This window comes from Tiliqua scincoides, chromosome 2 (assembly GCF_035046505.1).
Source record: "Tiliqua scincoides isolate rTilSci1 chromosome 2, rTilSci1.hap2, whole genome shotgun sequence".
NCBI lineage: Eukaryota > Metazoa > Chordata > Lepidosauria > Squamata > Scincidae > Tiliqua > Tiliqua scincoides.
In genome coordinates this window covers 111,582,240-111,607,732 of record NC_089822.1, presented here as the reverse complement: position 1 = coordinate 111,607,732, position 25,493 = coordinate 111,582,240, and the positions used below count along the sequence as shown (strand labels likewise).

Genomic DNA, 25,493 nt, shown 5'->3' with positions numbered 1-25,493 from the left:
GCCGCTACTTCTGTACGCGGATGATGTAGTACTGATATCTCGTACTAGAATTGGCCTGAAACGTCTGCTCAGGCGTGCCACAGAGTATTTTTTGACCAACAAATTGCAAATCAATTGTGCTAAATCTAAGATAATGATATTTGCTAACAGATGGAAGGCTTTTAAGTGGTCTTGTAATGGCAACAAAATGGAACAGGTTAAGCATTTCAAGTACCTGGGTATCAACTTCCATTACAGGCTCACTTGGGCTTTTCATCGCAAGGCAGTGCAGAACGCATCCAAACTAGCTTCCTCAGCCATTTCCCGTTTCTTTTTCACCTGCAGCAATGGTTATGTTCTGGCCGCTCTGGAGGCGTTTAAGGGAAAGGTTCTTTCCCAGGTTCTTTATGGCTCTCCTGTCTGGTATAAGGTTATTAACCAACCACTAGAACGCATCCAAGCCTCCTTTTTACGGATTTTGGGCTTACCCAGGTGCGTTCCCTACTTGGTTCTGTGTCTCGAGGTGGGGTTAATTCGATTAAGGACTACTGCATGGTTAAGACTTCTGAAATTTTGGTTTAGGATTTTATTTAACCCTACCTCCTCTGGTCTAATGCACCAATTATTAGTCCAGTCCTGCCTATAGAGATCACTGATCTTCTAACTAAAATTAAGTCAATAGGGCTGGACACTGCAGAATTAGGTATGATTGGCTGTAATACAGCTTACAGAATCATTAAAGGAAGAATTCTTGATATCGAACAAGAGCTGTTTAGTGCCGCCAGAACCACATGTTCTCCACTCCATCTCCATATTCCAGTCAGTTTTGGGAAACCGGCCTCCTTTTTTTACCACCTGGTGTGCCCACAGGCCCGGAGAGCTTTCACACTGGCAAGGTGTAACGCTCTTCCATCTGCCTTATTAACTGGCAGGTTCAGCGGAATCCCCTACTCAGAGAGGAAATGCAAGTGTGGTAGGGATTGTGTTGAGACTTTAATGCATACCTTTTTTTACTGCCCGCTACATGATGCGTCACGCAAGAAATATCTAGTCCCATTGTTAGCTAGGATGCAGGGCTGGGAGGATTCAATCATGCTTCAGTCTCTCCTTTCCACACCTGATTCTGAGACTCTGGATAATGTCGCTTCCTTTTTATCTGGGGTAATAGCTAGGCAGAGCCCTGGGACTCTGGGTAGTGACTGATGTTTATGCTTATGTTGTGTTGTCTTTGTATATTTCTGTTTTGTTTTGTTCTTTCTCTGTATTTTATGCCAATAAAGGTCTTACTGAAGTGAACTGAACATAACACACAATCACCTCCATTAAATATTAATAACAGCATCCTTTGACTCAAAAATACTCTATAGTGAATTCATTTGCGAGATACCAGGCCAAGACATATAAAGGAAAGGTTAGAAAATTTATTACCTTCTGGTTTTTTCCCTTTGAAATACCAACACAAAGAGTAGCAGCAACAACAGCAGCAAATGTACAGAAGCAGCCTCATTGGAGTCAGACTCAGGCAAGGTGCATAAAGAAAGAGTGCAGGATGAACATACAATACAGCTGGGACTTCCCAGTATACTTTATTTCCTGCAAAAGAGATAGTATCTAAGAATCTAGACTGCACACTTGTTCTCATGGGTTGAAATGACATAGGTACCTGGCCTTGTGATGGACAATTTTTGTTCAGAGGTCATTTGACCTTCAAAGTGCAAAGGTCTTCTCGCTGTTCCAAGAGTCACCCACCTATCCACCAGGAACCTTAACTGGATAACATGCTCCATAGGAGTTTTGCAGAATCATAGGCAGGAAGAGATCTGAAGGCAATCTAATTCAACTTACTCATCTGTTTTATCTACTCCCTTCTCCCAACACCTGTGCAACACACCTTAGAGCCTTGCTCACAAGGGGGGGGGGGAGGCAGCAAGGGAAAAGCCACCACTAAATTTTCTCCTATTCAGTGACAAATTTTCAAGATTAAAAGGGAATCTCTGGGATGTATCTTTGTAATCTTGCCTTTCATCTACATTGGAGCATGTGCCAAACATGTGCAGGCGGGACCAAGGGCCCAAGCCTATCCAACTTTCCAATGCCAGTGCAGCCACAATGCAGCCCTGAGGAAAGGGAACAAACATTCCCTTATCTGGAGGTAGCCTCTGCCCCCCTACTGCAGAATGCAGCACATGCCCTCTTGGCACAGCTGCACCAACGCTGGATAGGATTTGGCCCCAAGTTGCTCTAGGCCAGAACTACTAGCCAAGTTCAAAGAACAGCTTATTTTTGTAGTAACTATATAAATACCAGTTCTGCCCTCCCTTTCCTTTCTTCTTTTACTCCTGTGCTCCACTTGTATTACTAAAACTGAAGTATCATTCGCTTAAATAAGATTGTTTTCCATGGAAACTGTTGAATTAACATTTTCCTGGCAAAACTAGTCCAGTAGACTAGACTTTTTCAACTAGCATTGCATCTTTCCCAAATCTTCACTTTTGTTCTATGTGTTCCCCACCTTTTTTTTCTCCCTCTCTTGCAGTTTTGTGCCATCCTCCGTGGCTACTAAACCAGCATTTAACAGCTGGGGTAGATGGAGTGGAAATTCAGGCAGGAACATGCACAAGCATATGTCCCTTTCCATGCCTTCTAGGAGTTTCTCCCATCACAAAGCCCTAAAGAGAAGCAATATCACAACAAAATATATTTGTTGTCATAAAAGTTATACCTATTCTTGGGTATATTCAAGCAGGTCCCTCATGAGGAATCTACTTAACCCCATATAAGACAGCTAGGCTGTAACCCCCAAACTACAGCCAATCAGGCAAAACCAATGCTGCTTTTTGATTCAGCCCCCCCCATCCTAAATTCGTTCAAACATCATTGGCAACTTAAAAAGGTGGGTTTTTTGTTTGTTTTGGGGGGTAAGGCCTGTGTATTCAACAGGTACTGCTGATCCTGTCACATAACTATATAGGAAGCTACACCTGTGAAATGACTGCCTTCCTCAAAGCTCTTTCAGAAACTGAAGCTCTTTCTTGAGTGGAATAGGTTTGCCCTGTCTTCTGAGTGAGTCCAGATGAAAGACTTCCCTAGTGCTTCTCTATGCAAATTACTGCTACGCTAGACAATCACCAGGGTCTCACACAATCTGTCCTGCTGGCCCATTCTGATAGAATGACCACTGCACAAAACCTTGCCCAATTTAGCATTTTTCTTGTGAAGCCTCCCCACACCCCACCAATATGCCTTCTAATTTAGTAGCAGAATTGAAAACTGCTATCTAGATAGGTCCTTAGGGTGACAGAGCAATGATTCCTTGGGTGCCCCAAGTGGGGTTGACCAGTGCCTTGAAAAACTAAGCCATGATGCATCCTCTCATTTGCCCTCTGAAGTGGAAAAGCCTCTGGGCATTGATTCTTGCCCCTTTTCCAATGAAGGACCAGAGATGTCGCTTCAGGTGAATGTCTCAAAATTTCTTGACACAACCAATACCATCTGACTTGTGCAGGAGAATCCCAGAGGCATCCTCATAGCCCAGAAAGCACGATCCCATTTTTGGGCTCTAAACTGACTGAGCAAAGGAGACATTAGGAAATAATTTCTGTTTAGCTATTGTGCAATGGCAAGTGAATGCGTTCTCATTGTTCAGGAAGTCAAGAGTAGCATAAGCCTTCAATTTTAATCCAGGAAAAAAAAATTGTGTCCCACGGTCTAATTTAAAAACTATTGACATAGAACAGTGGTTCCCAAACTGTCAGCTGTGGCTTCCCAAGGAGCCGCGGAAACAAGCTACGGGAGCTGCAGAATCCTTGCAAAAACCTGCCACCTTCTACAATGTATAAGATTCTAGTTCCAATGGGGAGCTGCAGCCAATGGCCCAGTAGTTCAAGGGAACCACCAGGCAAAAATGTTTGGGAACCACTGGCACAAGAGATAATTTTTTTCTCAGTGTCTACAGATGTCCTGTGCATTAGTGCTCTCTACAGGATCACATGCATTCTGCAATTCTGTGAAAGTGAAGAACATATGTTTTTGGGGATAGAAAATCTGACTTCCTGAGAATTTCAGCTTTCATTTAAAACAACAACAACCAAAACCCAAGTTTATAGCCCTTAAGGTTGCAAAGATACATCTAGAAGTATGGAAACAATGCCTGGGGGAAGGCTCATAAATCAACCGGATTAATCAATAAGATGGGGGGAGGTTTCATTTTTCTACACATTCCTTCCCATCAATAGCAGATGCAGAATAAAATTATGTTAAGAGGAAATAGTGTAGAATACATTATGCAAATATGCTTCACTGTATAATTTATACAGATTGCTTTTCTTGGGGCAGAATGTGGGATTCCTAAATACAGCACTGGTTACTCTACATAGAATCATGGTTGCAAAAGGGGCTGTCCTTACCAGGCAAACAAAGCCATATCTCCTTTCAGTAGAAGCTGACAACCTTCATCTCCCAGATGCACCACTAAAATGGTTCTCCAGGTAACTTTTTGTAATGATATTTTTTACTGGAGGAGAGAAAGGTTGTCAGATACCTGGCTACCATCCTGCCACTCGTATTCAGCTGTAGCAGCAGTATCCCTCAGAAGAAGAGAAGACAAAATATGTGCTGCCCTCCATTGTGTGGCAACTTATCAATAAATAGAGAAGACAACAAGACAGAACAGGGCAAGAAAACCAGGGCACACTGCTAGAAAAGCCTGGAAGGATAGCATTTCTCACATAAAGCCAGCATTGCCAGCAATATCTCACAGCAAACAGAAGTCCAGAGATCTCACATTCAATGAGGGAAAGAGCACCCTTTGCCAGGCAACGTGCACTGAGGTGCTTATGACGACAGCAACAACATAATTGCCATTTCTTGCCATTGCCCTTGCCATTTCTTGCTGCATTCCCCATCATCCACCTCAGAGAAGGAAAAGGGAATGGGGACCCCAAGGGGAAGTCGGTTCAACTGCAGAAGTCTAGGCAGAGTGCAGACCAGTCTTATAAGTTATAAAGAGTCAATGTGCAAAATATACAGACATTTTCCATAGTAAAAGGGAGGTAAAGCAAGGCTGGGTTGAAATGCAATCACCTGGGGCTCTAGCACCCCTCCAAGGTCTGAACAGGGGAGGAGCTGATCAAGTACTTTTGAATGAAAAATCTGGGGGGGTGGGTGGTAGGAATCTGTCCACCAGCATCCTCAAATGCCAATGCCACTGGAGTGTAAGTAAGGGAGCTTGAAGGACTCCTGCTGGCAACCACTGGTTTTTCTGTAATTTGAATTCTCTCCAGTGTGATTCAGTAGTCCTGCATGGGTCATCTTCAGTGCTGGACATTGCCAGGAGTTCCCTGCTATTGCTAGCTTGATTGCTTTTCACCGAGATCTGGCAATGTGCCAATGATAATACATGTTGACTGGGGTGGTTTTCCACTGGGGCATGTTGCAGCTGAGGGAAATATACAACATGGGACAACATGCTATAGACACCATACTGGACAGGAAGGGGAAGACAACAACACATGCAGAGAGCAGCAAGTTGCCAGGGAGGAGCCTTGGCTCAGAAGTGAGTCTGTGCAATGATGCCATTTCCCAAGGCTCCAGGCTGTCAGAGACCTCAGAAAATCAACATCAAAACGGCCATGGTGCTTCCCATCCTCAAGCCTCTGCAGGAAGAACGCGGTGGCTAGCATGTTGGATAGCTCTCCTTGGTGCTCCTTGCCTGGAGAGGACTCCACTTCTCCAAGGAGGAGGAAGACATGGGCCTATCCAATCCGACACATCCATCCTCCACCTCATGACCCCTAGAGCAGGCACATCCCCACCTGCTACTGCATTCAGAACACACCAAGAGAAGTGGTCCTTCTTGAGAGGTAGGACCCATGCATTTGGGTGAGGCAGGCAGGCGGGCATCAGCTTCATCTGGATGTCACCCCCAAAGCCTGCTTCATGTTCTCATAGACAACGTAGCTGATGCTGACGGCAGGAATAACCTTCATGAAATTGGGGGCGATGCCACGGTAGAGGCCTAACACTCCTTCTCGGGATAGGATGTGCCTGAAGAGCCCCAGCATGGTGAGTTGTGGGGCACCTTCAATAGATGCTAGAGAAAGATCAGAGACAGTGCAGTTACAGTGGGGGAGCTGACACAGCTGAGATTTAAGAGGTTGGAGTTAATGGGGTTGCCAGGTCCCCTGAGGCTCAGACCCTGAAAGTCAGAGGGTTGCACCTTAGGGGTCAAGTTGGTAGGGTATGGGCAGGTGATGTCACTTAGTGGGTCAAAGGGTACAGTCTGGTGTCTCAGCATGGATCCTAATTGACAGCAAAGGAGTGAGTGAAAACAAAACCTCTCAAGTTATGCAGAAAATGACTTGGCCCTTCATCTTGAGAGTTTACTCCTCCTCCTTCTGAACTCTCTCCCCAAAGGAGGCTAAAATTCTTACATTTCAAGTTCAGCCTCAAGACCTGAGAGTCTTAGGGTTAACTGACTGTGTGAACTAGCCCAGTGGCCGCTGCTTCCTCCACCATTCTTGGGGCAGCCACATCTCTTTCTAGTCTACTCCTTTCTTCTCCATCCATCTTACCTCTCATCATCATTAATAGAACTTTTCCTTTAATTTGCCTTTCTGTAATTGTGCCCCACTCTCCACCACACAGAATGCGCTCCTTGGAGGGAAGGCTGGATGATATCACATACTCACCTTGTGCCTGCATCCGGGTTCGCACCAGGGCTAGGGGGTAGCTGGCAATCTGACCACAAGTGCTTGAGATGGTGCCGCAAGCCAAAAGCACCAGAACACCTGGGTCAGCTGTGTTTTTGCTGTACTTCTGCAACCAGGTGTTCTTCAGTGTCTGCCAAGAAAGCAAAACAAGATGGGAACATGCAACCTGGAAATCCAGGGCATAGCAATGGTAGGAGGGTGGCAGCTTTCTAGCCAAGCCTCAGAATCTGGTGGGATCTCTCTTTGCTATACAGCAAGGCAAAGAAAGAGTTCATCCTCTCGTAGAAGGACAGGGACCAGGCTTAGGAAAGAGTAACACCCAGCCACTAACCTCATAAACTGCCAGATCAATGCCAGCGTAAGGAATAATGCCCAACATATTTGGCAGGTAGCCTTTGTAAAAGGCACAAATTCCTTCCTTCCGCAGGACCTGCCGGGCACAATCTGCCACCCCGGAGTATTGGCCTGTCTTGCGCAGTGTCAGTCGTGTCTTCAGAACCTGGTGCAAAATAAAAGCAGAATAGAAAGGTTGATGCATCCTCAGCAGGGAGCTGAGCCAATATCCAACATAAATCAGAAACATAGAACCTGCTGAATTGAACACTGTGATATTCTATCTGGTGCTAAGGTGACTCAGTGGCCCTATTGCCCTGTGAAATCACCATGAGGACACTGTGTGTGCTTATTGGGCATGGGTCTCCAACTACAGTGGCTGCCAAATAGGAAGGAGTTTCCTCCTGAGCTACTGCCAGCCTTCCCTCAGTTTTTCCAAGAATGAGAGCACTCTGAACCCTATGAAAACCAACCCAACAATGCTCAGCCTCACCACCAGTCCTTGGGTATTTTAATTTCTTTTACCAGCCCCCATGACAATGAACCCGTCTTGTCAAGGATACCACTTGCTTGTGACCTGCTGAACAGAGTGTTATTCCTGGTAATGTTTCACCCACCACTCTCCCCTGTTTCTGCAACCAATGGATTGACTGGTCTGCAAAGAAATTAGATTTTGTCTCAGGGGAGCACATCAGCCAGAAAAGCAGGTTCGATGCATCATTTTCCAAAAGTGGCAAGCAATGGGCAACAACTACTCTCATTAAAGGTTTACAAGGCTGAAAGCAAATTTTCCACTCTGGATGCATTAATTCCATGCCAAAAGTCAGATATTTTATTGCACTGTGGAATCCTGGTACAAATACTCCTGATTCTGTCTTTCTCAGATGGGAGTCCAGACTTGGCACCACAATGGTGCTAAACTCAGGTATACTTTTGCAGTTCTTACTTTATTTGCCTTTCTTGAAACTGGCACCAGACTCAAGTTCTAGGGGAGTCAAATCCAAACAGCATTCATGGTGCCTGCTGAGGGCCGAAAGTGACATCATTAAGCAGGAAATAATGTCATTAAGCTGATGATGGCCAGAGATAAGTACTTTGTTCTCACATGGGAACTTAGCTGCAAATGACTGAAGAGAAAAATATGCAAATCTTGATCATATTTGCAAAATATGGGAGAGCCCAGTTCTTTTTTCTTTCTGAAACCTTTATTGGCATATCAAACGATTAACAATTGTACTTTACAATTGACATGATAATTTGCATAACACTCAACAATTTAAACAAGATACTAGAATTATTTAAATTCTAACAGCGTTACTTTAAGGATCTCGGATAAATAACCAGCAACAGCTGCAGTTAGGGAATCACAAACATCACTCATAAACTTGGAGAGAATAATATCAGAGGGGATAAGGTCAGAAGGGATCCAAGAATCAAGGTAATGATTCCGAATATCAAAGTGTGCTGGACAAAGAAAGGGTATATGAAACAAAAAATCAGGAGTCTCATGACAAAAGAGACAGAGCCTTTTCTCCCGTGGAATGTTAAAAAAACGGCCAGAATGAACTGCTGACGGGAAAATATTGAGGCGAGCTAACATAAAGGCTCGTCTATGTAACGGATTGGTTAATGTATAAAAATAATTAGATGCATGATTAAAGGATGGGGCCAAACCAAGGGAAAGAGGGGAACAAACAGAATTGAGACTATTACTTAGATAATTGAATTCAAATGCTAAGAGCTTGTCTTTTATCAATGAATATGCTCTTGGAAGACTCATATCTGCCAGGGATTCTAATGAGAGGTCGAGAGAAGCAAGTTTATTTTCTATCAACCGAAACCAAGAAGAAAAATAAGAATCTCTTAACAAATCATATAATAAGGAACCGGAATGAGAATTTAAAAACAGCTTAAGCCAATATTTAAAAGTAAGTAACCAGGCTGTAGTTGTTGGAAGATGGATACCTAATTCTAGGATAATTGTGGAAACACGAATTAAATTTGGAATCCCTAGAATTCTACGAAAAAAAGATGCTGCGATCTGATCAATATCCTTATTAATTACTTTAATCCAAATTGGGGCACCATAAAACAAATGAGAAAGAATTTTGGACTGAAAGATCTGGATAGCAGCAGGAACATACTGGTTACCTTCATTATAAAAAATTTTTAAAATTGCTTTAAGTTGGGGAGAAAGAGATGAAGTGATAGCTTTCTTATGAAGAGACCAAGAAAGTTTATAATGAAATATAAGACCCAAATATTTATAAGACTGGACTTGCTTATATATGTTTGGACCTATCGTCCATGTTATAGGGGACCAAGAGCGGGAAAACACCATAATTTGAGTTTTGTTTGAATTGATTGTTAGGTCATTTAGTGTACAGTACTCCTGAAATTTAGCCAAGATGCAGCGAAGTCCAGATTTAGTTAGAGATAATAGTACTGCATCATCTGCATACAAGAGAGTAAAGACAGGGACCCCGTTTAGAACCGGAGTAGAATGAGTAGAAGAAGAAAGAAAAGAAGGTAAATCAGATAGAAATGAATAATAAGGGAGCAAGGATACAACCCTGGCGGACACCATTGTGAACAGGAAATCTGTCAGTGAGAATATTAGAATTTGGGATCCGAACCCGACAAAAATATTCCCCATTTAAGTAGTTTGGACCATAAAAGGTCTCTATTCACAGAATCAAAAGCACCTTGGAGATCAACAAATGCAGCAAAAAGGTTAGCTTTGTTATAAATAAAATACATCTCTGCTAAATAAGTCAACATAAAAATATGATCAAGCGTAGAAGCTCCTGCCCAAAAACCAATCTGTTCCTTTCCGGGGAGGTTTTTAGAAATTGCCCAGGAAGAGAGTTTTGTTAAAAGATACTTTGAATACAATTTTCCAATGTTTGATAATAAACTTATTGGGCGATAATTTGAAGGTGATGAAGGGTCACCTTTTTTGTAGACTGGAATGAGAGTAGATGTCAACCAGGCATCAGGAAAACGACCTGTGGAATTAACCAAGGTAAAAAAGGATGCAAGTGGTTCTGCCCACCAATTGGGATTATTAGACAAAGTCTCATTCAAAATGTTATCAGGCCCAGGAGCTTTACCGGGTTTTAAAGAAAGAATTAACTCATGTATTTCATTAGGGGAAACTGGAGACCATTCCAAGAGATCCTGTGGAGTACTGCTGGGAAGTTGAATTGGGGACAAAGATGAGAATTTTTTTGAAAAAAAGTCAACCCAGGTAACTGCAGAGATAGATGGAAGCAAATTTGAAATTGAACAGGTTGATCTGGAAACTAAAGTCCAAAAGGCCTTTTGATTATGGGAAATAATTGCAGAATGTAATTGGTCCCACTTACGCAGAGCATACTGATGTCTTTTCTCATCAAATAATTCATAGCATGTTCTGCGTAAATAAAAATAGTCTCTTAAAAAAGATGGGATTGGATGAGAACGAATAAAAAAAAAGCGTATTTGTTTCTTTAATTGCCAACAATCAGCATCAAACCAAGAATTATGGTTAAAAGGAACCCTGGATGGTTGTGAGGAACTAGAGAAGCTAAGAAAATTAACTAGAGAATCAATTAAAGAATCGTAATCTCTTATAGCTGAGGATGGGGAAGAAGAAGAAAGAAGGTTACGGATGAGAACAATAGTCTCCGGGTGACTAGTCCACTGGGAAAAAGCTTGTTGTGAAGTACATTTATAAGATCGACTGGAGTTAGAAGGAAATGAAGAAGAGTGGGGCACATCATGGGGAAAAGAAAATGTTAATAAAAGTGGAAGGTGATCTCCCTCAGAACGATGGCCCACTGAGAAATCAGAGAGGAAAGGTAAGAGATCAGGGGAAACAAAGGCATAATCAATAACACTCGGGCCTCTCACTGAAAAATGAGTAAACTCTCCTGGGGAATCATTACCTCTAGAGCCATTTAATATAACTACATTAGCAGAGGCACATAAATCGAGAAAGGAAGCAGCATAACTATTAAAGGATAAATCTTTGGAAACCCTTGGAAGATGAAGCCAAGGAGGGATTTGGTCATCCATAAACCAGTTCATATGTTGGACTAGCGCAGAATTACTGGGGCCAATTCTAGTATTAAGGTCCCCTATTATTATCAGCAAAGCAGAAGGAAAAGCTTTTAAATTTTCTTCTATAAGTTTTTCAAGAGATTCCCATAGATTAGAGGGAGTAATAGCAGCAGGGGGGATATACACATTAAACAGCAAAATCTTAAAAAAATTTATCTGTAAAAGAAAAATTTGACAATACAAAGATTGAATTGGTATATGAAAAAAGGAAAAAGGTGATAACTTTACAAGACAACAAAGTCCAACACGTGGACGTCCCAAAATATTATTTTTGAAAGCGGGTAAATGGTAGGGAGTATAACCAGGAATGGATGGGGAAGACAAAGACCATGTCTCCTGAAATAAAATTACATCAAAAGTTTTCAGAAAATTGATGAAATCTTTATCTGAAGCTTTTCTGGACCACCCCGAAATGTTCCATGAAATTATAGTAATAGTCAAAACATTATGCAAGGAAGGAGAACAACAATCAGTTAGTCAACGGGGAGAGGGGAAAGCAGAATGACTTTTAGGGGAAGCTTGAGGATCGTTTGAAACCTCTGAGTTATAATTGAGTTAGGAGGGGTGATCTGAGTATCTAAAGAAGGGCCAGATGTAAATTTACTAATCTCATTGTTTTTTAACGTACTGGAACCAATAAAATCAAAATTTAAAGGCAGGGGATATTGAGAGGAAGCATCAATTAAATGAAAAGAGTCAGATAAAGAACTTTTCTTAATAATACAAGTAGGAAAAAGGGATGTATGTGAAAGGGGCATCGGATTCGGGTTAGAGGGAACAACTGGAAGGGATAGAACATCATTTGGAATCAAAGCATCAGTAGAGATTTCTAAATTCGACATAATAGGCATTGGAGAAGGCTGACTAAAACAAGGATCATCCGGTCCTACAGAAGAATTAGGCAACAGGTTTGTTTTGGAAAATGCAATTTCTGGTTTATCAGCCTCCAAAGGGCAAGGAAGGGGAAATAATTTGGAAGCAGACAAAGAGCAATCCAAAAGGGGTATAGTAGAGGAACCATTCTTTGCCGAACAGGGAGACTGTGCTGACGCAGGAACGTCCATATTTCCTCCTTGGAGAGAAATTTTAGATGGAACCAGTTTGGTTATGGAGGTATCACGAAAATAATGATGGACAGATATACCTACTTCCTGGAGAAATCTGGAGGTGGCAAATAAGAGTCTCGGAATATATGAGGAACGAAATTCCAGGAGGAGACAAAGAGGGCGACAAACAGAAGGTAGATGGACTGAATTCCATAAATCCACCTTAGAAACAGGAACATTCAGCAAGGAGGCTAAATGTCTTCTGGCCAAATGGATTGTAGACCAGGCTGGGTGTCTCCTGGGTGCCAGTTGATCAAATGATAGCACAGCTGCAGAAGCTTGATAAACCAGTTGGCTTGAACGTTCCAGCGAAGTTGCAGAGACAAACTTAGAGTGAGATGTTGAGGCTAAAGTAGAATGTCTCATCTCCAATGCAGATTGAGAAAAATTTTTAACAAAAAAGTTTGATAGCTTAGAAATCATTTGGCGTTGCTCTAAAAGGCTCAATATATGGGAGATCTGAGAAAATATAGAAGATACCGTCTGGGCCGTCAATTGAGAATATTCCTTAAGCTTCGTAGATAATTCACAAGGATCTCCATTAATCATTTGTGCACTCCCCTCCAACTGAGAAGACTGCTGAGTTTCCAGCAGAGGTTGTTCTTTCGAAAGGGGAGACACAGGCTGGAAAAACTCTTCCAGAGACGGCTGACTCATAGAGAGTTCTTTGGAATTAGAGTTGTAGGAGGGCATAAACTTCTCTAATTTAGTTTGTTTCAAAGAAAGTAATGATGGCTCAAGGTCAGGACTAGACGGAGACAAAGCTCTTTTACGCCTCATTTGGAAAGACTGATTAGCCGTAGTTTTACAAACAATTGAGCTCTGCACAAGGAAATGGCGACCAAATAACGACAGGTTGACGATAAACTCAAGGGCAAGGCATATCAAACTCAAGCACTTGAAGTCTGTAAAAGCAAAAACATGCTGGGAAGAAGTTCCTTAGTTCACGAGCAAGCAAAAATAAGACAAAAAACTCTCCAAATTGGCAGGGAAAATTAAAACAAAGTACAGTTACCGGAGCTCCGAATTCCAACGTCCTGTGGCTTGGACTCTCCCACGTGACCCCCCGGAGAGCCCAGTTATTAGGCAGGCCCATGTTACTTCTGCTGAGGCATCACTCTGCAGCTCAAGTGCTCTGCAAAGCTACGCATCAGCAGAAGCGGTGCTGCTGAAAGGGTGAACTGTGTGATCATTTGGCTCTCCCAGAGTCTCAGCAGCATCTCCCTCTCATACTCTCTTGGTCTGCCCCTTCTCCCATAACATTCCTTCTGAGGCCTTCTTCTGTGCCTCCCTCCCAGATTATCAGCAGAAGCTGCACTGCTGAGAACGCCATGCTAGGAGAATCCAATTATCTCAGGGACCGGATAAAGAGCTCCAGACCAGGGGTTCTCAAACTTTTCAGTCTCTGAAAGCCCAATTCTATGCATGTCTACTCAGAAGTAAGCTCCATTAGTGTCAATGGGGCTTACTCCCAGGAAAGTGAGGAGAGGATTGGGCTGTCAGTCATTTATACTCCTAAAAGCCTCAGGAAGCCCCGCTTGGGCATGCCTCAGAGTGGTGCAGCCCCAGGCCCAACACAAATACTAGTAAGGAGCAAGAACAGGAGGATAATGAGGGCCATAAACAGGGGAAGTGGGATGGCTGGATGAGCAAGCTGGACAGGGGGCACACAGTGGCCACTTTATTTAATTAGTTTAAAATATTTTTATCCCATGGGAAAATAGCCTTGCCCATGCTGAAGCAAATGCCCAAAGGCCCAATCCTATCCAACTTTCCAGCACTGGTGCAACTGCAATGCAACCCTGAGGTAAGGGAACAAATGTTCCCTTACCTTGAGGAGGCCTCTGTGACTGCCTCACCAGCACAGGATGCAAAGCACGCCCCATTGGCACAGCTGCACCGGCACTGGAAAATTGGATATGAATGGGTCCCAAGTGGCTTACAAATACATTAAATGTACAATATGTGCATTAAAATGTACAATTTGTAGAAAAATAAAGTCATAATATGGTGTGCTTGTGGAGTACCTAGACTTCTAGAGCACACTTTGAGAAATGCTGCTCTAGATAATTACCTCCATGGGGTAGATGATGGTCTGGGCTGTGGCACCTGCCAGGGAACCAGCAACAAATCTCTCTTGCACCCGCAGTGTTTCCTGCTGTCCCCGAATTGCCCGCTTGATCTGCAAGGAGAAATGACACCTTCTGAGGGTCCCAGCCTATTTGTGGATCCTTCATTCCTCAATCAATCAATAGAAGTTAAAATGCATGAGCAAGAGATGCTGCCTTTCCAGCAGACAAATTACAAAGTAACCAAAATATCATGTTGTCACATGCGGTAGTTTTGGTTCAGATCTCCCTTCATTGATGACTAGGTCCCTGTGTTGACTAGCATCTTCTTACAAGTAAGAATCCGTCCCCTAAAATGTTTATTTTAAGCGTGGAGTATGCTTAGCCCTATCCAGAACACCCTCCCAGGACAACTATTCCAAAGGATACTGTGGGAGAAAGCAGAACAGTTAAATAGGTTCACAGTGCAATCCTAACCATGTTCTAAATTCTAAACACTGGAGCAAGAAATCAACATTTCACATATGCCCTGATGGGTTCTGAGCTGCCTGTGACTGATCAGATCTTAGGGTGGTGGTGGACTGCTTGATAAAAGTGTCATCTCAGTATGCGGTGGCTGTAAAGAAGGCCAATTCCATGCTCAGGATCTTGTAAAAAAAGGGATTGAGAATAAAACAGCAAATATTATTATGCCATTGTACAAGTTGATGGCAAGGCCACATCTGGAATAGTGTATCCAGTTCTGGTTGTTATATTTCAAAAAGTATATACTGGAACTGGAAAAAGTGAGTGACCAAATGAGGTGGGCTGGTGCACCTCCCTTATGATGAAAGGCTATAGCATTTTGGTGTCTTCAGTCTACAATAGGGGTGTCCAAATTTTTTGGAAACTCTCTGACCCTGTGTTGGGGGCAGGAAAAAAATAATTTACATTTTAAGTTTGAATAAATTTACATATATGAATATATTTGAGATGGAACTTATATGAATGAAAGAAGGTCTTGCTATAGTTCAAGCCTATAAAAGACCTTGCACAAAGCAAAGTCAACCTTTCTTTTGCTGCTGCTGCATCACAGACATGAAACAGCAAGCAGTGGAGGGAGCCCTTGTCCCACAGCTCAAATGAGAGGTTGAAAATTGGCTGTCACACTGAGAGCATTTGCATCATGCTAGCATGGGCTCCAGCAAGTTTCTGGAGGGCCAGAGGCTCATTGGAGACTGAGGGCTCCCCGCTGGCTGGACTGGGAGTCCTCAAGGGCTGCAAGTGGCCCCAGGGCCAGGGTTTGGGCACCACTGGTCTACAAAGAAGATGCCTAAGGAGGGACATGACTGAGACATATAAAATTATGCATGGGATGGCTGGAGAGAAGCTCTATTCCCTCTCACACAATACCAGAACCAGGAGACATCTTTTAAAATTGAGTAACAGGAGAGTCAGAACAGACAAAAGGAAATACTACTTTACCCAACATATAATTAATATGTGGTACTCCTTGCCACAGGGTGTTGTGATGGCACCTGGCCTAGATGCCCTTAAAAGGGAATCAGTCAGATTTGTTGAGGAAACATGCTTCACAGGTTACAAGTCATGACAACTGTATACAGGTATAACTGAATTATCCATGGATTTTTCAGCCATGGTTTTATCTCTGATGAGAAGGCCATTTCCATTAAAGGAAAAAATTCATTTAACAATAGCATCATTAATGCGAGAGAGGGCAGCCAGCTGACAATCAATCCATCTTTCTCCAGGCACTTAGAACAGCTTCTCTCTAAGGCACCCTCCCTTCCTCCTGAGCACGTGAAAGAATGCTAAATGGCAGTGATTATCACCTCCATCCCCCCCCCCTGCTGCAGCTCCTGGTGAAGAGAGGGATTGGTGCCTCAAAGTGAAGCCTTTCTAAGCACCTGGAGAGAGACTGATTGTCTGCCCGATGCATTACAAAGGTCAGCAAGGCTGTTTTTAAATCACTGAGCAAAGGAATACTGTTTTTTAAATGGATTTACTTTAATGCGATTTTTGCCTTGTGAATATCAAGACTCAACCTGTACATCCTCTGGGTATTAGAGGTAACATATCTCTGAACACCAGATGCAAGGGAGTGGCAACAGGATACAGGTATCTTGTTCTCTCGTGTGCAACCAGTGGGCCACTTTGAGATACAGGAAGCTGGACTAGATGGCCTTTGGCCTGCACCAGCAAGACTCTCATGTTGCCTACTCAGAAATAAGTCCTGTTGACTGTAATGGGACTTACTTGTAGCTAAATGGGCATAGTCTTATAGCCTTCGTTTTTGTAATAAAGACATGCCCAAAGTGAGTTCTGATATACTTGGACTTGGAAATACTGTGCTGGATGAGGTCACTGTTATGTCCTATAAAGAAATGCTTTTTGAAAAAAGCCTTATATTTATATGCATCTGCATCATGCAAAGCTACAGCCATGTCCTCAGTCCCTACCTGCTCATAGGCCATAAACTTGATGGCAGATTCTGGTGCAATCTTCAGCACATTGATACCGTTGCCTCGCCACAGTGAGCGGATGCCCCCCTCACGTATCATTCCCTGTAGTCCACCCAAGACATTCATGGCGTTGCTCTTGGAGGCATGAACCTATGGCAAGGAGAAGCCACAATACCAGTAAGAAAAGAAGTCTACCCTCATATAAGGCTGACCTCACTTCATGAGCTAGGATTGGGGGACACACAACGACCATCAGTAAAGCACTGGGCATTGTGGGAACTGCATCTCAGCATCCTTGCAACACTGCCAGGCATTTTTCAGATTTCATGATAATAGCAGCCCCTTGGAGAGACAAAGGAGGCAGTGTTGCCAAACATGCAAGCATTTGGTGTGGAGAATGAATGCCCTTCGTTCTCATTCATGTACGAAGTATGATAGCTCTTTGCAATTTTGTTGAGCAGCTCAGTGTGCAATAATTGGGTAGTAGGGTAGCAAATCTCAAGCAAAAGCTAGTGTGTGTGTGTGTGTGTGTGTGTGTGTGTGTGTGTGTGTGAGAGAGAGAGAGAGAGAGAGAGAGAGAGAGAGAGAGAGAGAGAGAGAGAGAGAGAGAGCGCTGTGTTGAAAAGTGAGCTTCTTTTCCACTTCACCTCTTGCCCTAACCAAGGGCAAAGGTGAGCTCTCATCATGTATCCTCTTCCCTGACCAACAGAAGTACCTGCAACCATCAGGGTGGATGGGGGAAGAACGCTTCCTTTCCTCTCTCTGTCTTTTCAGGTTGTCTATCTAGGATGCAGACTTTGCCATTTGTTGACTCGTGTACCTGTACTAATCACATGTACAGCAGGGATAGGTAGATGGTGACTTGATGTTAACAATGAAAAGCATGCATGGGTGAGAGGAGCTGGATCCTGCCCACACACTCCTGGTACTAAAGCCCTGCTGGAGAAAAAAAAATGCTTGCAGTGCCAGAGTTCAGAGAAGTGAAGAGAGGGAGGATTCCGCTCTCCCCACTCCCATGCTCTTTGATGTTAAAATTAGACTCACCCACTTTGTACACAAATATAGAAAGCAAATGAACAAACAAACATGGATGTCTCCATTATAAATAGTTTGGCCCTGAGCACTGCCTGATTTTACTAGAAGAGATACAGCTAAATGGGAGAATATAAATTACTCTTCTCATTTGGAGCTGATGCTACCAGTCATCTCTGTCTATTTAAGCGCTGGAAAAGAGAGGTAGTACCTATGATTTTTCTCTCAGAAATTGTGTGTCTTTAATGCGACAAGTGGAAATTAAACAAGGGCTGGTTTCTCCATCTCTGCATGCCTATGATGGGAAAAGCGGCATCTGTTGAATTTTTGCATGCCACACTGAAAGCATAAACTCCACTTCAGGAAAAAGGTAGGAACTGCCATAGCACTTTGGAATAGTAAAATATAGTGACACAGGTTCAAAAGAGGAGCCAATTTCCTAAGAGGGGAGGAATGAGAGAAAGAAGAACAGCTAGGACAGCTGCCATTAGAAGCCTTTTTCAGTCCAACTATCTCTCTCCTCCTTTCAACGTACATGTAGGTGCAACCACAAGGCACACTAATTGAGACACTCTAGTGGTCTCATTTTCCCTTAAAAATCTGGCAGAACAAAGCCCCCACTGAACTTAACACACCTCAGGCCTGGGCTGGCTTCCAGACCACTGGTCCTTGGCCATCTTCCAAGGTTAGGATCCCAGCCAAGGATCCATAATTTGTTTGAGAACAAATTAGGGTGAGTGGAGCTGTACATAATCCTAGTGCTGGGTTCATGGGTTGTTTGCATCATCACAAGAGATCTTGGAGAACCTCTCGTGGGTCATGCAGTGGCCAAATGTCTTGGGTTGGTTCTGTCCTAGGTACTAGAATTAACACAGCACAGCCCCAGGTCAAAGGGCTTGCAACCTATCAAAGAGGTCCTTCAACAGTCCTACAGTTGCATCTTCTTTCAACCTACTCCTTCCGCAGTCCGACTGCCCATTCCCCTGCTTGCCATGGAAGAAGACAAGAGCGCTGTTTGCTCCAGCATGTGGAAAAGAGAAGGTGGACCAGGGAAGGTCATAGCCATTGCCGGTATCAGGTTGCCGATTACCCTGAGGTAAAACTCTAAACTCAGCCAACAAGACACCCCCACCCCGATGGCACATTGGGCACTGCTATGTGTACTAGGGTTAAGGAAACAGCCTAGCCAGGCAAATCTTCTGATTGGTATGGGCCAATCTGTAACCTAGCCAACCTCCAATTGTCACACAGCAGCCTCTTCATTTATGGTTGTGCAACCTTTGTATTCCCCACTCCTTTAACTGTGCCCCAAAAGAAGCATCCTCACTGTGGGCAGCAGGCAAGGTTCAAAACTGTCTGGAAAGTGTATCAATCTATCAGAAGCAATAGTGATTGCAGGTCTGACCTATGGCTAGAGGTGTTTGAAAATAGTGTTATTTATTTTATTCAGAAGTAAGCCCATTGTGTTCTGTATGACTTAGAATGCAATCCTAACCCCTTATGTCAGTGCTTTCCAGCACTGGCATAGCAGTACCAATAGGACATGTGCTGCATCCTATAGTTGGGCGTCACTCACGGAGGCCTCCTCCTCCTGTTCGTTCCCTTACCTCAGAGCTGCATTGCCCTTATGTCGGTGATGGAAAGCACCAACATAAGGGGTTAGTACTCCGCCCTTAGGCTGTAATCATATCTTACTCACTGGAAACAAATACTTCTAACTATGGCTCATTCTCACATGCTTTCCCCCAACAACCAGCACCCCCCATTTCCATCAGTTTGCTCTCCTCAATTGCTCTAGGCCAGCTGTTCTAAAACTGTGGAACCCAATTTTCCTTGGGTCACGAAACTGACAGGGCAGATTAGGCTATGTGTATCAAGGGTTAAACAAGCAACTTGGGGGAAGAAGTTGCTGCACAGCAGCCTCTAGAAAATTTGCTCTCCTCAACTGGTCTAGGCTAGTGGTTCTCAACCTGGGGTCCGTGTACCCCCAGGGGTACTTGTCAGGACCTTTAGGAGTACTTGAAAAAGAACTTAAGAATGGCAGAAAAAGGCAGGTCTGCTTTAGAATGCTTTGTGGGGCTGACAACTAAGGAAGGAAGGCAGCTAGCTGGCTGCAAAAGCTGCAAAAGCTCCACTGACTGCTAGTTTTTGGTCATCAAATTGTGTATTATCAGATATCGATCAGTAGTTGAAAATGTATAAATTTGAAATAACAGCAACTATATTAATTACAAACTTTTTGCTAATATGAAGGGTACAATTTATGGAAATGGGCTGCCAAGGGGTACACAAGTTTAAAAAAAGTTGGGAAACACTGCTCTAGGCCATCATTTCTCAATGTTTGCCCCTGCCGTAACGTTTCACACAGTCCATCTATTGGAAGTACCATCGTCATCACCAGTTACTTCTGGATTGGTAGCCAGACACAATGCAACAAACACTGGGAAGAGGGCTCAGGGTAGACAGGAGGGCTTTTCTGAGTGCTGACAAGTGCACGTTGAAGCTCTGCCTGCCAGGTTGAGCCTCCCACTACTACTTGTCATTGCTGGTCTTGCTACCAGGCAACAGGGATCTGGGGGTCCCATGTATACCACTGGACACCACCTCAAGTATGACGAGTGGTATAAGTACCACTGGTTGGGATACGCTGCTCTAGGCTAAGTAGTGCCACTCCTTTGTCCATTTTCAAAGTCAATACATTTTTAAAATGCAAATTGGGCCAGAACATGAGGACTTGTGATTATCACCTGTAGCACAATGCCAGAGAAGGACAGAGGACTCTAACTTGCAAGAAACATTTCACTGTCAGGTCAATTCCCAGCTTCTTTCAAAAAGAACTATCTACTGTGGCAGAGTCTAGAGATAGCAGCTCCTCTGTGAACAGCAGTCCAGAGTGGGACACTGTTCCTACCCTAACCAGAACATTCTGTCCAACTTGGTGGAATGCTGAAAAGATCAAATGAAAAGATAGCTTTTACATCTCCCCCTTTCACTCCAGGAAAACTGATCATGTCTGAAACACCTTGGTTATACAACGCTCCATGAAAGTTTGGTTTCTTCCTTTGGCATATTTCTGCTGCAGCCCTCCCTCCTTTTCTAGTCCTCACTTGTAGAGCAGCAGGTACAAAACGGTTGCTGCATCACCAGAATGGCAATTTGTGAGGTGGCCCCATGCCATTGCCTCCATTCAGGAAGTGAACTGGCATCCTTAAAAGGGGAAAATCCCTCCCAGAAAATCCCTCTGAACAGATGTGAGGTTGCAGGACACCTTTCCAGGTACCATTGTAGAATTCAGACTGTCCGTCTATCCCTACAAAAAGCCTTAGCAGCTCTTTACCTGCATGAAGACCTTCAGCCGGTCCAATGGGGCAGTTCCAGTCCTGGAGACAGCCCCAGCCATTGCCCCAGCAATGAGCTGCTTCCACCACATCCCAGTCTTCTTCTCCTTCTCAGAAAACTCATCTGGGACAGTGAGGCACTCACCAATGTCAAGGACCTGCCAAAGAAACATCACAGAACATTAGGAACCAATAGGGAAAGCAGCTCAAGCTCAAGAGAATTTGCCAAACATGTCATTTTAAATGGGAAATTTGCCTCAAGCTTTGACATCTAAAATATTCAGTGCTTTTCAAAATATGTTGGCATCTCCAATTGTTTTCACTTCAGCATGCAACAAATACTAGATACCTTTCATGCGTTCTCAAACACAGTCATATGTCAATATTGGAATCATATGTTAACATCAACTACAAAATCTCACTGGTATCGAATATTCTGTGACTGAATGAATAACATCAGATCTCCTTTTCAGCGACTCACATCATGCCAAATCAGTGGATCCAGATCTCAGGCAGTTTTCCTACACCAGATGATAACCTGTCACAGATCCTAGTCAAGGGCAGTTGGAGTTTAATACCCAAAGGTTCTTACTTTCAAAGGCTTGCATAATTAATAAGAATGGGGAGAACATCAGACTAATAAGGTAATTTTGCAGAGATACTGTTGTTTACATAACATTATATTGCCTTGTATTCCAACACTTTGGAAATTGCTGCCTGGTCTGTTTCTAGCTCAACTGGGGAGGGTAGAGCTATAACAAACCCACACCTAGATTATACAGTATTTGCATCAGCCCCCTTTTTTCCCTTTTCAAGTTTGTACCATGTTGTTTTGGCAATAATCTTCAGGTGCTCCTAGCAGATATGTTCTTTCTCCCTCTCAGGATTGTGGATGGTGATTTTTCTAAATTTTAAAAGAATCTCTGCAATTACAGTTGTCCACCTCCACACAAAAGCCACTGATGAGGAAGACACAAAAGAGATGGTGGGGGTGGCAATCTTGAGAAACCACCATGGAATTTGTAAAGTAAATGGGGTTGTTTGGGGAAAAAACTAAAGCCTTCCTTCCCAAGGTATTATCAGAAAAAATTTATGACATGTCTATGGGTGGAAGATTAAAAATAATCATAAAGGGGTGGACATGACTGGAGTGGGTTCAGAGGAGGGCAACAAAAGTAGTGAGGGATCTGGAAACCAAGTCCTATGAAGAACGGGTAAAGGAGCTTGGTATGTTTAGCCTGGAGAAGAGACGAGGAAGGGAAGGCATAATGACTGTCTTCAGGTATCTGAATGGTGGCCTTGCAGAAAAATTGAAAGGCTTACTTTCTGTGATTCTTAAGGCCAGGACACATGGGTTGGAACAAAGTAGATTTAGGCTAGGCATGAAAATCTTCCTAACTTTAAGAGCTGACCGGCACTGGAATAGTCTGCCCCATAAATTTGTGGGCTCTCCCTCATTGGAGGTTTTCAAGCAGGGATTGAATGGTTACTTGTAGGAGTTGCCTGCACTGGGCAGGGGTTGGACTACATGAACTCCAAGGAGCTTTCCAATACCAACATTTTATGATTCTACGACTTTGGTCATGGATGAAGGACATTTAAGCAAGCATGGTATAGCAATTTGTGTGTCAGACTACAGACACCTGGGTTCTCATCAGACTGAGAAGACCTGGGTTCTTCAACTGGATGGGGGCATCCAGTGTCATACAGAGTTAAAACTAGGAGAAGGGCTAGCCCAAGGCATTTTGATGTCTAAGCACAAAAGTCCAAATGATAACCCTGCTTCATGCAGGCAATGTTCTCTTTCAGCCTAATCTACCTCACAAGCATGCTAGGAGGATAAACTGGAGGGGAGGGGGCACAACCATGTACAGCACCTTGGAGGATGGGTGGAACACAGATCGAATAAATACACCTGTCCAAAGTAACTGCAGGAAGATTTCACATAAAGAAACTGGGAAGCAAAAGCGCTCATCAGGCACAGCCAGAGACAGAACTGCAGAGGAGATTCTAGCAGCACCAGCTCCACACACTGTTTTCAGGGCAGGGAGGAGACGCTTTCAAACCAAAATAGGCTAGACACACATACACCCTCAGATTGCGTTCTTTTCCACCACAAGCCTCATTCTGCATTGACCCACAGATTTCACAAAGAGGGTGAAGAACAACTTGCAGGTCTGCCCCTGGGTTTTCTCACAAGCTACAGGATGGAGTGAGAGCCTAGTGGCTGAGGAAAGCAAAGGGTAGAGGTGCCAAACCAGAACCCTGGAGAAAAGTAGAGCATCACAAGGTAGCCAATGGGTGAGGAAGAGAATCAGACGCTCCAGGAGCAAGAGAGGTCAGCCCTACCACGTCATGCTCCCCCATGATGGAATCAATGCCTTTGGGGCACCTGTAGTCCATTTCCCACAGCTCAGTCAGGGTCAGCAGCTTTGCATCTCCATGGATTCCTGAGAGGCTGTGAGCATCACGGCCCTTTGGGACAGGAGAGAGCTCTCCCATGGTAGAAGCATGCAGGAAGATGAGGGCACTGCAAGAAGGGCACATAATAAACCTTCCTGCAATCTTTTAATGGGATTGATGAGCTAAGCAGGGGGTGGATCCATCAGCCCCAGTGGATGAGAGACAACAGGCCAGAAAGGGAAGTACCCAGTATCAGACAGTTAAAAAACAGGAGAAGGGATAGCCCAAGAAGCATGCCCATTTTGATGTCCGAGCCCGAAAGTCCAAATGACAACCCTCTCCCATTAATTAGCATGGAGCATATTCCATCAGGAAGTTCTCCTGCACACACCTCATTTAAATAAAGGGGAGTGTCATGGTATCATGTTCTTGTGCAGTTTCCACTCATTTTACTGGGGCTTGAGTAGAGAACCCAGCCATGGATTATCTCCCATAGGCCAGATGCCTGTTCCTCTCTCACTTTGTTGCTCTTAATTATACCCAGAACATTACCAGAGACAGTCCCTCACCTTGCTGTCTGGTTAGTCGCATCTGTCCAGAAGGCCTCTGTCTCGCTCTGACCACTAGACTCTCAGCCCCCTCTCACTGTGAGGAATAATATCTGGAATTCCAGTTGCTCAGCTGTGCCACTCTCAATGCATTGCAAAAAACTCAGAAGTAGGGAGGCTGCCAGAAGAGCTGGATCCAAATTTTAACAGTGCATGATTGGGAGGGGGGAGTTGGAACACTGCAGTTGAAGTTAGGAATGTTGTTTGGTGGTTGACCCATCCATTGGAATGACCAAGCACCATCTCACCAGGCTTTCCACCTGACGCTATTGGCACAGTCTAGCAAGCCTCTGCCTTCTCTCACCTCTGGGTGGGGGAGAAAAGGACAGATATGTTTAAATATAAACTTTAATCTCATGAGCCAATCGGAACAAGGTAGATTAGATTAGTGTGTCTAGAACAGGACACAGAGGGACTTGGCCAACACCCAGCCCAGAGATCTGAACTTTTTTTCAGTTCCTTTTACTTCTACATAATTCAGGAAGGATAGAAAGGAAGATTAGCACACATCTTCCTAGCTGACTTCCTAGCTGTTCCCTAGAGTCTAGACAAGACTGGCTTCATAGTCTCCACTTCCCTCAATGACAAGAAATTTTAGGGTCAGTTTTCTTTTTAAAAGGGAGTGCCAGAGATTTGTATATCTTTGTTTTGTTTTGCATCTGTTTATTAGCCTGGTTATAAGCATGGAAAAGCAGATAGGCTCCGAAAATAGTCTCTGAGGCAGCACTGGTTCCCCAAAAGCAAACTGCATGACTCTGAAGCCCCTATCACTAGTCAGCTGTAAAATCTCTGACTTCATCTTCTTCACTGCCTGCAACCGAAACAGCTTCTCTGCCCCCACTTCTGTCACACAATCAAACTCATAAACAGAACATAGATTTGTGCCTAATAGGCAAGATCTAGATGTTCAGTTCTGGGAACATTAACTGTCCATTAATGCCCAGAAAGCAAGCATCAAGCTGGAGAGATGGCAGCCTCTTCACTTCATGAAACATGATGACAATTCCACAACATCTGATATGGGCACCTTTTGCAATACTACAGAAAATGCAGGAACTCTGCACTTCTAACCATTAGAACCTACTCTCCTGCCAGATCAGTTATGAAACAATTCCTGGTTACATTTTAAACCTAGTCATGAACTCCACTGCCTGTCAGACAAAAGGAGAACTCTCAGTCTGGGTGGAGAACAGAGTACAATTTATGGGTCCTGATTCCAGTTGCTTTTTTCTGGTATAGCCCTTTTCTCTCCCAGAAAACCTTGGAGTTTGGAATTCCCAACACTTCTGGGTAGGGTGAGAGATACTGGTCTGAATCCACCTGGACTCCACTTTTCTGCTGTCCAGGTA

At 43.7% G+C, this 25,493-nt stretch overlaps 1 protein-coding gene across 1 annotated transcript in view; it reads right to left on the bottom strand.

The window, feature by feature from the left end:
* Positions 1-1,380: 1,380 nt before the first annotated feature.
* LOC136640019 (mitochondrial adenyl nucleotide antiporter SLC25A23-like) overlaps positions 1,381-25,493 on the bottom strand; it is a 60,812-nt gene continuing 36,699 nt past the window's right edge. Inside the window, exons 5-10 of the mRNA XM_066614810.1 lie at positions 21,133-21,291; positions 16,761-16,913; positions 14,307-14,414; positions 7,021-7,188; positions 6,669-6,819; positions 1,381-6,070 (exon numbers count right to left, since the gene is read on the bottom strand). Of these exons, the coding sequence (XP_066470907.1) occupies positions 5,886-6,070; positions 6,669-6,819; positions 7,021-7,188; positions 14,307-14,414; positions 16,761-16,913; positions 21,133-21,291 (924 nt within the window). The 3' untranslated portion in view covers positions 1,381-5,885. The remainder of the gene's footprint in view (positions 6,071-6,668; positions 6,820-7,020; positions 7,189-14,306; positions 14,415-16,760; positions 16,914-21,132; positions 21,292-25,493) is intronic.